We start from the raw sequence: 13,132 nt of genomic DNA, 5'->3' as shown, positions 1-13,132 counted from the left end.
ATTAAACTCGAATTTGTTTAACTTTTATTTAAATGCTGATTGAAAGGTTGCATCTTCAAGCTTTTGTTTTTCATCATTTGGAGCAAAGAGAAGTGCCAAAAAACATCAAATGTATAATAAGCTCATTCTCCAATTGCCTCTTTTTTTTACAGAAAAAATACTTCAAGCATATTGATATTAATATTATCATGTATTGTGATTACATTTGATGGTAATACTACTGTGCTTTTACATAAGCAGGATTATGAATGCCTTTATCTCTCCAAGGTTTTTCTCCAAATATATAAAAGGACATGATGTCATCTAATTTTATAATGTTTCTGTCATCTATTTTGGTCCTCACTCAATTATTTGGGACAGAATGTCTGCATATTTATTTCCCTGTTCATTGATTCTGGAGTTTCCCTCTTCTTCTAATGTATGTGTAAATCATGTAGATTGTAAATCTGTATTAGGTAGAAAATACGCAAATTTATAGAATCTGTGATTCTGTGGCATTTAATTAAATCAAAATAGAAATATTTGGATTAAAATCCACCCACTTTAATTGTTGTCCTTTTGTTATTCATCACCTGAGATGGACTGGCGGCCTGTCCAGGGTGTCCCCTGCCTTCGCCCAATGTCAGCTGGGATCGGCTCCAGCGCCCCCGCGACCCGAATGAGGATGAAGCGGTATTGATAATGGATGGATGGATGTATGTTATTTATCACATTGTATTACTTTTGAAATGTTGCTGTCTTTAATTAATTTTAGCCTGGTAACATTTGTAATGCTATGTTGGTTTAGTATATTGTTTAAAGTTCTCCAGTTATGTTTTTTAACAATTTAAATACTTTTTGTTACTGGTATATTAAACATCTCATACTATTGTCTGACTATTTTTGTATGGCAAAGTACACTATTACTCTTTGAGACATTTGGCATACACTATGACAATTTTTAATGAAACCCTTCTACATCCTACTACACACATATCATATGCATATATACTATCATATGTTTCTAAACATACTGTACACACGTGTGTGTTTCGGTGGCGCCCCCTTGCGGTGTGACGTCGCCGTTTCAACCTCTTTACACCTCTCTGTTATCATTGGTTAAAAATGTCACCGTCGTTTATTGACCAATGGCACCAGTCTGACTTCTTCTCTCGGTGTCTCTTTTTGCATGCATGCTCCTCCCTCCAACCACTCCTCCTCCACCACCACCACGCACACACCAATACACACACACTAACACACACTACCCCCCTTGGGATGCCAACCCCTCCATTGCTGGACGGCGGCATGTCTGTCGAGGCGATATAATCTACCAACCAGCCCGGGGAGGACATCATGGAGCCGACGACGTGTTGACGCAGACGCGAAGGTGCCTGACAAAGGTAACTGAACTTGTAGCGTTGCACGTTTACACCTCTAACGTATTGCATATCGATCCGCCGCCTTGCATTTAGCTGATTTGCGCTAACTCGAACTATCCTGTCCGCGAATTGATATCGTTGCACATTCAAATAATGTCAGCGTTAATTTCACCGGGAGGAAAAAAATAATCCTGTCTTTTTGTTTTTTGACACAGTTTGGCCTCCGCGTCGGGATGATACACGCGCAGAGAGACATCTGAGTCATTAATAATCCTTGTGAACATTTGGGGGGGAAGATGAGGACCGTGATGGCTTCGCTGAAAACAACATTATTCGCACTTCTCCTCTGGGGTGAGTAAAGCCAGCAGCGCTGTCTGCGTTGTACCTGCTGCTCTGCACACGATGGCTCATGGCGCTATCTGTCACATGGGAATGCTTTTGCATGATTGTTTCTTCATGTCCACCAATCCGACTATTCATTTAGATTTATTTGGCCTCTTTTCTTACCCCAACCCTCTTTTTGTTGTTGCCTGTTAACGCTTCTGTAGTGACAGATAGGACCATCAGACAGACGTGTCTCAGGACCACAGTGTGATGGATGTGGAGCTGGTTGTGTCAGGGAAACAGGTGTTTGGGGATTAACAAAAAAGGGCTCCAACAAGTCCCAAGCCAAAGTATCCACATTAATATAACTGTCTCATAGTTTTTATGTAATTGTAAATGCCACCGTCGTTTTAAGCTTGTGGTAACAGGGTTTTATTGTTTGACTACAGTCATTGTGTGCTTTCATCACCTGTTTGATCTCCTCTGTGTGTTTTGTTCTTTGGTTTTGTTACTTCCCTTTTGTAGAGGGGAAACCAGCTGACATCAACAAGTCAATCAAAAGTGCTTCAGAGTTTATATTGGAGTGAGAATAGGGCACACAACCCATACACAGAGCAGATAAAGCCAAACGCATTAATATGTTTTCTGTTTTTAACTTTGTACATAACGTCTTAAGATATTTCTTCAAGTTTGACCTTACAGTATGACATGCGTAGAAAATATCAGATTGAATCGCTTTTTTATTATTGTTTTAATCGCCCTGCTCACAGTATTAATAATCGTATCATCTTATCTAATAACCAAGTAGACAGGGCTCCTTGTATCGGTCCTGTGGTCCAGCATGCATCTCTTTCTGGGTTCCTAGTGTGATGATTGGGGCCCCGCTCCCCCGTGTTGCACAGGATCTCCTCCAGACAGTATCAAGCATTGTCACGAGCTGTGGCGTCCCCCAGCCGATCGGTCCAAGCCCAACATTAATTAGGACTTGATCCGCTTAAGCCTCCCACTCGCCTCCCATGTCATTAAGTAGGGGCGTGTTGCTGTCGGGCCGTGGCTCGCGTGTGAGAGCTCCAGGTGTTTGAGGTCTGACACACACAGGCTACGGGGTGTGCCAATCTAGTATTTCTCGTTGTTCAGGGAGTGTTGTCAGCTGTAGGTGAGGGTTAAAGTATGTGTGTGTGTGTGTGTGCGTGTGTGTTGATTCTAATCCTGTGTTCAGTGTCAGTTATTGACTTATGTTGGGATGATCACATCTTATTGGCATTGTTTTTTAAAATTTCTCAGTTTTGGGGCGAAAGAGAGCTACTTGGTTTTGGCAAACAACCTGAGATTAAGCATGTTAAAATATACTGCTAGGTTTTACTGTATACAATTTCCATAGTTTGTTATACTCTTAAATTACTTTTGTTAAATTACTTTCTTTTTTTAAACAATTTTATTCCTAGTTGTCTTCTTGTTAGCATATTAATTAGTTAAAATTACCTAAATAATAGGTCTTACTACAAAATGTTTTAATTAAAATAGAAAAATCGCTTCATGATGTTTCCTTCTTTCAAAAGAGGAAATCATTTACTTTCCGTAAGTACCCTTATCATGCGAGAATAGCAATGGCATGAGAAGTTTCAATGCCTGTGGCGGAAAGAGGGGTTTTAGTATTTTTAAATAGCTCAGTCGAGCCTTTAGACAAATTCATAAGTGTTTCTGGGGAAGTTGGTTATGAAGCCACCAGCCGGACAAAAAGAGAAGAAATATCATTGAACATGGAAGCTTGAAACCCCCGAGGCACTCTCTCTGAATAGTCTTACTCATAAAATGGTTTCTATTAAACACTAAAGACGTGTGGGAGAGATTTGATTAATTTCTTTCCCTTTCTGTGGGATTTTTAGTTCCATGCTGAGCTCCTTCCAAAACATTTTACTGAATAACCACTGGTTTCTGCAGAGTTTAAGCACTGAGCTTTTAGCATTGGCACTTTTTGAATGCCACTTTTTCTGGAACACTGTGTTGGAGTGAGACACCCGGGTTACTCTAATCTTACTGAAACTAGCTCACTGTAGTGCTGTGAGATAACAAACTACTTTAAATCTCTTTTTTAGGGATCTTTTACTTTTTTAATTAATAAAAAATAATAACCATAGTATAAGCTAGGACTGGACACAACAAATATATAATTGTGATTATTTTGACTGATATTGCAATGAATTGCGATATTGGAGGAAATTATCACGACATCACTATTTGTCATCAGAAAATCACGATGGTGGGATTTATGCAGAGATATGTACCAAACAAAGACATGTTCTTAAGTCTGTAGAATATGATGTGTGGGCCAGGACAATATTTAATTTAAAATGGTATTTTGACACATTACTCTTCACAAATAATCCGCCTCCTGACATTGAAGGGATTATAATAGAATCTTGATTAAATTGTGCTGCTCCAATATGAGCAAAGGGACATCAATTATTGTATTTATTTATTAAATGTGTCATTGCATTTTTCTCCGACGCTATTTAATGTATTGATCCCGGTAGCCAGTCATCAGTTCAGGATATTGATCTGTGCGTCCACGTTGCAAACGGCTGCGAGGCGAAGCTGTGACCCACGGAAGTTGACATTTACCGTTTCCACCCTGTCCGGCCCATTCGTCTCCATCTTTCTCACTCTGTTCTGTCTCTCCCTTTATTCTTTCACAGGGCTCCAGTACGCTGTGTGTCGTGAAGTATTTGTTCCTCCTGGGACCCTCTACCGTGTGGCAGGGTTCCCCCTCTCCCTGCCCTGCTCCGTATCAGGATACGAAGGCTCCCGCACGCAGGACTTTGAGTGGTTCCTGCTCAGGGATGATGCTGGTGGGAGGCAGATGGGCGTCGTGTCCACCAGGGACAAGGGCTTCCCTTATGCCCCCTTCACGATGCGGGTGAGGAATGGGGAGGTCAGGGTGGAGAGGGACTCGGGGGACAAAGTCCGGCTGGTGATGCAGAGGCTCCGAGCTGACGATCAGGGGAAGTACGAATGCTACACGCCCAGCACGGACATCACCTACCAGGGGAACTACAGCGCCACAGTGCCGATTAAAGGTAAGGAATATATATATATATATCTTAGTAGTTTCTGGAAAAACAATGGTTCTATGGAGTAATACGATGCATCATACTCCTTAATAAAATCTATTTATTTTGGGTTTTAATACTTTCATGGGATTTGTTGAATATAAGGAACATGGAGAATATCACTGGAGAGGGATATTTTATGTCTGGGAACATAAAACCGATAAAGTAATCAGATCAATAATACAGATGAGATCAGAGGGATGAAGTAAAATGTATAGAATATTTACACATTGGTTGTAGCCATCAGACTAATATGAAAACAGAGGTTCAATAAACATTCAAATCCACGAGCTAAATGAGTAAAATGGATGAATAAAGCATAACCCGGATGAGTGCAGCAAAATGATCTAAAGCAGAGCTCGGTCAGCCTCCAGCTCCTTCCTGTTTGTTCTTTCAGCGACTGAGAACACTGGCTTCTTTTCTTACTAGTAAAAAATTACTTAGAAGACATGTTAATATTTCTTTCAGTAAAGCATTGAACAATTATTGTATTGTTACGAACGCCCTTGTATTGTATCACCAATTTCAAACTATTCCTAGTCCCAACACGTTGGCACTCATAGTTTGGTGGAAACCTGCACACTGTATTTTAGTCACGGGCGTTATTGCATCTCTTCTCTCCATCAGCCAGATGGATGACAGTTATTAATCATACTTTGTGTCTTACGTGGTGCTCGATGACTTTCCCCATGTCTAAGCAGCTATTCACACTTGCCATCTGGAGTTTGTCTTTCTTTTGACAAAGATCCATCTGGTCGAGCTATCCACAACTTTGGCAACTTTAGACCATCGACATGGGTCCCAATCCGGTTTCTATTCTTTTTTGCACCGCTCAGTTTATGTTTGTAGGATGCTGGTTGTTTGTTTTGCAACTGAAGTGTTTTATCTTCTTAATAGCCAGCTAATCTTGCTTTTGTGCCCGAAGCTGAGGTTTGCTAAACAGCTTGCAGTTACTCTGTTGCCCCATTTCATGGCAAACGGCAATAGAAAGTCCATTTTGTTGCCCTCCCGCCTGGCTCCTGTTGATGTAATGTCATTCTCTGTATGTCTCTTTATACACCTGCAGTGATCCCTGACACACTCCAGATCAGTTTTTCCCGCACACTCACCGGCCAGCCCGTGCCAGAGGGAGCCGAATTAACGCTGACATGCTCAGCCGGCATCCAATCGGAGCAGCTCACCCAGCTGTCCATCATGTTTGGGAAGCGGAGTGCGGGAGAGCGTTTGGCGAGCGACACGGGAGGAGAGGTCAGCACCATCGGAGAGATTATCTCCATCGACAAGCTGCTGGGCGTCGTCCCCGGGCAATTGTACAAGGACCGCTACGACGATGGAGAGATCACGCTGGAGAAGAGAAACGGGAAGGCTGGCGTGGACGTGTACGTGATGAAGATGAGAGCGGTGCGGCCACAAGACACCGGCGCGTACTTCTGCGAGGCCTCCCAGTGGATTCGGGACCCGGATCGATCGTGGCAGAAGATAGCACAAAGGATGCTGGACATTGGCATCTTGACCGTTCAGCAACTGGGTCAGTGTAACTGGGAAACTGGGTCAGTGTAACTGGGTCAGGGCAACTGGGAAACTGGGCCAGTGGTTGTGCTGACATTTGCTAAAGTGGTGACAGCTTGTGGCGAGTGCCATGATCATACCGCAACAAGCTTTACGGCATGCAATTATTCAGTTTGCTGATTGTCGTTCAAACAACATTTGATGGAGATAGTAATGCGATCTTACAAAACACTGAGAAAAGAAAATCATAAACTCCACTTAGCTGCTCCAGTTACAAAATAATCCAGAGACGATAAAAGCAAAACCGCTGAAGTTGGGTTTCTTTCTCACTTCTTCTCTCTCCGTGGCGTCAGCCGGCCTGGACTCTGCTGTAGAGTACATTGGACTCTTTCCAGGTTTCCGGCTGAAGCTCTGGATGTTTGTGTTTACAGCAGTTTACTGACTGGATAGATGGGGAGGCTGATTGAACATGTCGCTGGATGCACATCGGTTCTCAGCTTGTTGGATCAATAAGTGTTGACTATCTGATTTATTGCCTGGATGGCTGGTTTTTTTCCTCCCTTACTAGGTGGATGGATGGACATCTTACTATTGTACGACTATATCTTATTATTCTCGTGATCGATGCCCATTACAATATCTTAAGACTCGGTCTTGTTTTACTTTACTTTACTATTCACTTAAATGTCAGGCTGCAAAAAGCAGCAGATTCATACATTTGATTTACGAAGCGTCGGCTGTCAAACTGTCTGACTGTCGAACTTCATGCTCGGCTCTTAATGATTACCCATCTGGATCTGATGGGTCGATAGCTGGCTGCCAGAGCAGCAGAATAACTGCCTGCTGCCTCGATGCTTGGCTCAATTTAAATTCGAAAGAGCTTGAAGGATTAAGCAATCTTTATCACCACCTTGACCCACAAAGATGATGAATATCTCTGTCAGGCTGATGCAAACAGCTCTGTCCTTCTTAAAACCTCTTTGATATTTTAGATAGGGAAGTTAACGTACAGTTACATAGTTTATAATCTTTATGTTTGCTTCTATTAAAATGAATTTTAAGTTTACTATTGAATTATTCTAACCACATTTTTAAATGTTCTTTGGATTAACTTGTGTTGCTGATGAGAGGCGCACACGACTTCAAAGTACTAAGTAACCACTTATTGGAGCTAAAGGTTATTTAGGTCAAATCCTTTCTCTAAAATTGGAGCCGAAGTTGAAGCATTTAATCTAATCAATGCATCCATGGTTTTCGGACCAGCTCTGTATTTTCTGGCCCGGCTGTCTGACTAATACTATAGTCCCCATGCGTCTCCTTTTGTTTACATAAATAATGAGCCTATTATTGAGCCGAGGCTTTGCTCACACAAGGGATCAGTGTTGATGTATTTCATCTATACCAGGCCATTAGTCACATTTTAAATTCATTAAACAAGCTCTTCTCACTTGTGCTGCATCTTCTACTGTTCATGTATCTCTGAATACAACACAGTCATTTCGTTAACATGCTCAAGGCTCTTTTATTCAGCCATGATAGAAAATGTAAACATTTTTATGCTATTTTATCCTATCCATTTAGAGCGGCCACTTTAGCTTCCCCGCAGAAATGAAAGCCACAGTATGTTGCTTCCTGTGAAGGTTCTTACGGTCGGTCTGAGTGCTTGTTGAAGGTTTTCTACCGAGGAGCGTTTCCTGTACATTCATCATGACTCGGCTGTCTCCCTCTACCTCTTCCATTCCCCAGCCGAGTCTCTGAGCATAACGTCCTCGCCCAAGGGGGAGGTGACCCTGCAGGTCGGTGCCCCTCTCATCCTGACCTGTGAGGTGTTGGGGCTGCCAGCGGAAGTGAACTCTGGCATGCTGGTTCAGTGGATGAAGAGGGGATCAGTGGGCCGCGATGTAGCCGGGGGCGATGGAGTCCAGGTACTGATTCTCCTTCTGCCGACTCATTTGAGTGAATGCATGAGTTCTTGAACAAACATTAACATGAAACAATCAGGATAGTAATGTCATGCCACGTTTACAACAATATGCAAAGCATGTACTTTTTCCCATGCATGTTTGAACTTTTTTTCTAGATTTTAAATATTTTCAGGCGTGGTGCATTCCAGTGATTAGGTCAACATTTTGATGAATGACACTTGAGAGTTGTCTTTCAGACAGCAGCGGCACTCACAAGTTGACCCGTTTTTCATGATTCAAGCATTTGATCGACATCCAGTATTCACTGCGTCCTTTAAATTGTCTCCAATAAATAACATGTTTACTCCAACACATACTGAGATATTGTATTTTACGTTATTAATGTGGAGGTGGCCCAGATGAGCCCAGACGGTGTTGTGAGCTGGGGGGACGACCTCAGCCGAGCTAGCGGGGGCTCTATGGAGAAAGTGTCGGAGGGGAGGTACTCTCTGAAGCTGTTCTCAGCCCAGCCCTTGGACTCGGGGGTGTATCGGTGTGTGGTGAGTGTGTACGCTGGAAGAAGAAACCCCAGCGCGTCAACTCCTGCAACATTTACCCAGAGGTCTGAGGGAGTCACCGTCAACCTCAAGACCAAAGGTGAGACCTGCTCCTCCCGTTCCCAGTGGCACACAGGCTCTATTTATAACGGGGATTCACAGTTTACATTTTTGGTCGAGGACCTCTGCATTTGTTTTTATTTTTAAATCAGGGAAATGCTATAATTTAGTGTAGCATTCTTATGCTTAATGGTAAACTACCAACTGTAATCTGGTTTGTTTCTCTTCATATTCATCAGAAACTCATGCTCGCTAAACTTTCACTTGTCAAACTTTTCTTTCAATCAACCACTTCCCTTTCACAGATGTGCTGGTTGCAGCTGTGGCTCAGCTCCCTCACGGCCCTCTTTTAAAAAGAGGCAGCACCATCACCCTGATCTGCAACGTCACCGTGACGACCACAGGTCCCGCCCAGGCACAGGTGCAGTGGCTGCGTTGGCCAATCCCTGAACGAGTTATCGGGAAGGTGCCGAGCCCAGCGTCTGATGTTACTGTACCGGACCCCTCTGCGGAGAAAATTCCCACACTGGTAGCTGCCATCATGTACGACGGCGTTGCCAAGATCTCTGCCAACGGTAGTGAGGTTAGCATCGACCGCCTGTCGGATGTCAGCTACAGACTGAGGGTCCACACGGCAACGATGGAGGATCAGGGCATGTATGCGTGTCATGCCCAGGCGTGGGGTCAGGACCCGCATGGAGGCTGGTACAACACGGGGTCCAAAGCCGAGTCAAATGCAGTGACCGTTTACCTGTATGCCAGAGGTAAGAGTTTCCCAGGATAAATCAAATAGTAATAATCACAGTGATCGTGGATACATGTAGCGGATTACATTCCTGACATAGCTCTTATTTACAAACATTCACATTCAGTTGGAAGCTGCCCAGTGCAACTACCAGTGCTGCACGTCAACTTTTTCTCTCTAGATTTATCCACACACACACACACACACACACACACAGAGTATTTATATTCTTTGCTCAGGTAGACATTACTCCACCAGCACATTGTTGTTTGCTGCTATGTTAATGTTCTGAATATTGAATAGAGAACTTTTAAGTGAATGTTTTGAATAATTCTTCCACCACTGACCTTCGGTCTCAAGCTGGAAGGAAGTTTAACTTCAAGTGTAAATTTAAAATGTGTATTCTCGACCTTGATAAGTGTCTGTACATTTTAAGTAGCCAATAGGGGGACATGGTTCCCCAGTATTTACATCATGAATATGTATATATGCTCTTTGTGTCAGATAAGCACATTCCTGTAATTTAGTACGGTGGGACTTTGAGCTCACTGACCAAGAGGAACATTTTTACATATATTCTTTGTGTGATCGATTTATATCTTTATGCTCTATTTTTTCATCATGTCCAGTTTCAGTCAAAATATCCATAATGTAATAAATCTTGCCTAAAGTATGTGCAAAATATTATTTTAATCAATGTTATTACCAGAGGAGACTATTTTGTACTTAGTATTACAAAAGTAAATGTTCCCATCTGAAAGTGGATTATAATCTAATCTAAATAATGTAATGTATCACTGGATCCTTCTCCCTTGTTTTATATTTCAGCGGATGACCTCCTCCTCATCCCTTTGGTTATCGGAGTGTCCTCTGCCTTGTTTGTGGGCATCGTCATCATCGCAACGGTAACCTGCTGCTTCATGAAGCAACTAGCCAAGCAGCGCGCTCAAAAATAGATGTCCAGTCTCCGCCTGTCTGAAATCATCTGAATGTTCGTGAGGAGGCACAAAAGAGGAATGAACTGAACATAGTGGATGAAACGGCAAAGAAACCATTTTCAGGATAAAACTGAAATGAAAAGTGACTCCCCCTGTTTGATGTATTGTTTTTGTTTTTGTTTTGACCAACCTGTTTAATCATTAATGCCAAAATATTGTGTTTTATATTCTCGTATTTTTAAATCCGAGTGTATTTTAATGATTGCTGCGTCTCACACCAGTAGGAGTTTTAATATAGATTTTTGAAGCCACCATCTAATGGTGGAAATACTTTTGTTATGTTAGCTTAACCGTCCTTTTTGATGATTCCTTTGTCCAAGCTTAACATTGTTTCAAATGGAAAAGGGTAAAAAATACCCAAGGTCAAAAGTAAATAAGGTAATGCAGGTTTATTTTGAGTCTCTCAGATGGTGGGTACCTTGTAGATGATGTACACTGTGAATTGTGGCTACAGAAAAGCTCAACAAGCTGCCCTCTCATCTTTCATGGTTAGATTGTTACAGTATAAAGAGACCAAACGGTTTCCCGCCGGTAATGGCTCTATTTTCACATTCATTGTTTCAACAAAGGGACGATTCTGTTCGTGGTTCCTTCCCTCCAAACTGCACATATTTTTCTTTTTCGAAAAAAAAGAATCAAAATGTCTATGTCTAGCACTGCCACATGAATGCTGATGTGAGAAGTTCAGCCACCACAAACTGAAATGAGCAGAGACCTTCCAGCGCCTGCAGCACTCTGCATGTAAACACGCTCCCCGTCTGTTACTCAATAAGGACGGCGCTGGCCGGGACCTTTCTGATGCCAATTGAGTATCAACTCTAAACACACGCATTCTTCACCTGTGACACTTCATGCTGAAGTGAGATTTCTATACGGACTTGTATAGATTTGACAAAGAGAAATGGATAAGAGATCCATTATGCACTGAGCTAAAATATGTAAATATTGTATGTAGTTTAGCGGTTTTATTTTTCATAATGTGAGTAAGACTGCTGAGAAAGCAGCAGTGTTTAACATTCCGCAGCAGTCTGCTCCTGTGAAGCACTTGGACACAAAGGACCGGGACAAAAGCCCCTCGGTGTCCTTCTCTCACTTGATTTTCTTCCAACTGAAAAGTCATTTCTTTATTTGAGTGAATACTTGTGAACTTCTTTTCAATTTTTGTGTGCAATTAATAGTTTCTTTGCTCTTGTGACAGACAGGAAAATCAAGTGCAACATCAAAGAGTCCTATGACACACAGACAAACAGAACAAGTGTTGTTTCACACCGATTAGCTAACTTGTCCCCAAGGTTAAAATCTCCCGAGCGGCACAGTCATATGACCCGATCGCTCAGTGGAGTCTCGCTATCATCGCCATCATAGTCATCATGGGATCATGTTGGACAGATTCACTGTGTCTGCACGCTTATGAGTGAAATCCTCCTCTTCCCGTCCAACAACTAAGAAAAGTTTGGTCATGCGAGCGAGCTCACATTGTGTGACCACTTAAGAATTTAGTTCGAGACATGGTTAAGGAAAGGACTTTGCTGTCTCAGTCTGTCTCCTGGTGGTCAATGTGAGAGTCCCTCTAAATCTGCCTCTCCTTAACCTGTGCCCTATAAACTCGTGATTATAAATGTCGTTCACTAACATTAGGGAATAGAATCAAAGCTCTGCTTGCTTCCTGAGCCACTTTTTTTCCAGATAGTCAAAGCTGATCTGTTCCGACACATTCCCCACACATGATAACATAGTTGCACACGGACCGATGCACCCGCGCACACAGCAGCGGCAGCAGCAGTATTGATGGCTGGTATTTCAGTTGCGAGATGGTATCTGCGTGTTCATCTCTAATCTCTGTTTATGGCTGCAGTTTGTGTCCTGCTGCCCGCCCCTCCTCCCTCTTTCTGTTACAGAGTCAATTTGGCTCTCATTTTGATTCACGTCAATGTCTGTTCCCTGAGAAATACAGCCGGCTGTAGAAAGTGTAGCACAGAGCGTGCAAAATGTGCAAAGTGGCTGTCTAAGTTGTGCTTTTGTTTGAGGATGTATAAAACCCTTTCATGAAGGGGTCATGTTTTGTTTGGATTGTTTACTCGTGCTTTTACTGTTCCTGAATGCATCTTACAGCCATTGAAATATTCTTATGGTGCTTTGGCAAACCCGCCACTTGTAAAACCAATAAACCACTCTGGATTTATAACATCTCTGGTTTTATTTCTTTATTTTCTACTGCATATTCTGCATGGAAGGAAATAATACAATCTGTCTGAAAACAACAAAATTGTGTGTGTGCTTTAAGCATACTTTCCATCTATTCAGTAGGAAAAATACAAAACGTATCATGTGGTTGCCAGAGTTTCCATGTTCGGACCAGCCAAGCAGAGGTTTGAATTTCAGATTAAAGTCAACTCAGCATTTTGTATTTACTTAGCGGTAATTGTGCAGAACATTAGTCTTATATTGTGACAGAATGAGATTATTAAGTCTTTAATTTTGGGTTCTTGCTCGGTTGTTAGATTCCTGATGAAATAACACACAAAAAGAACTTCTCATCCCAGACAAAAAACCTATTTCACTCC

At 42.2% G+C, this 13,132-nt stretch overlaps 1 protein-coding gene across 1 annotated transcript; it reads left to right on the top strand.

Moving 5' to 3' along the window:
• Positions 1-1,236: 1,236 nt before the first annotated feature.
• Positions 1,237-12,757, top strand: igsf8 (immunoglobulin superfamily, member 8). The gene is made up of 8 exons (XM_056436453.1): positions 1,237-1,382; positions 1,577-1,712; positions 4,382-4,762; positions 5,862-6,323; positions 8,051-8,229; positions 8,619-8,865; positions 9,131-9,589; positions 10,399-12,757. The coding sequence occupies exons 2-8, from the start codon at positions 1,658-1,660 to the stop codon at positions 10,524-10,526; spliced, it is 1,911 nt and encodes a 636-aa protein (XP_056292428.1). The 5' UTR covers positions 1,237-1,382; positions 1,577-1,657; the 3' UTR covers positions 10,527-12,757.
• The last annotated feature ends 375 nt before the right edge of the window (positions 12,758-13,132 follow it).

Source organism: Pseudoliparis swirei, chromosome 18, assembly GCF_029220125.1.
Source record: "Pseudoliparis swirei isolate HS2019 ecotype Mariana Trench chromosome 18, NWPU_hadal_v1, whole genome shotgun sequence".
NCBI classification, from domain to species: domain Eukaryota; kingdom Metazoa; phylum Chordata; class Actinopteri; order Perciformes; family Liparidae; genus Pseudoliparis; species Pseudoliparis swirei.
The sequence above is the reverse complement of the archived record's forward strand: the minus strand, read 5'-3'. Positions and strand labels throughout refer to the sequence as shown.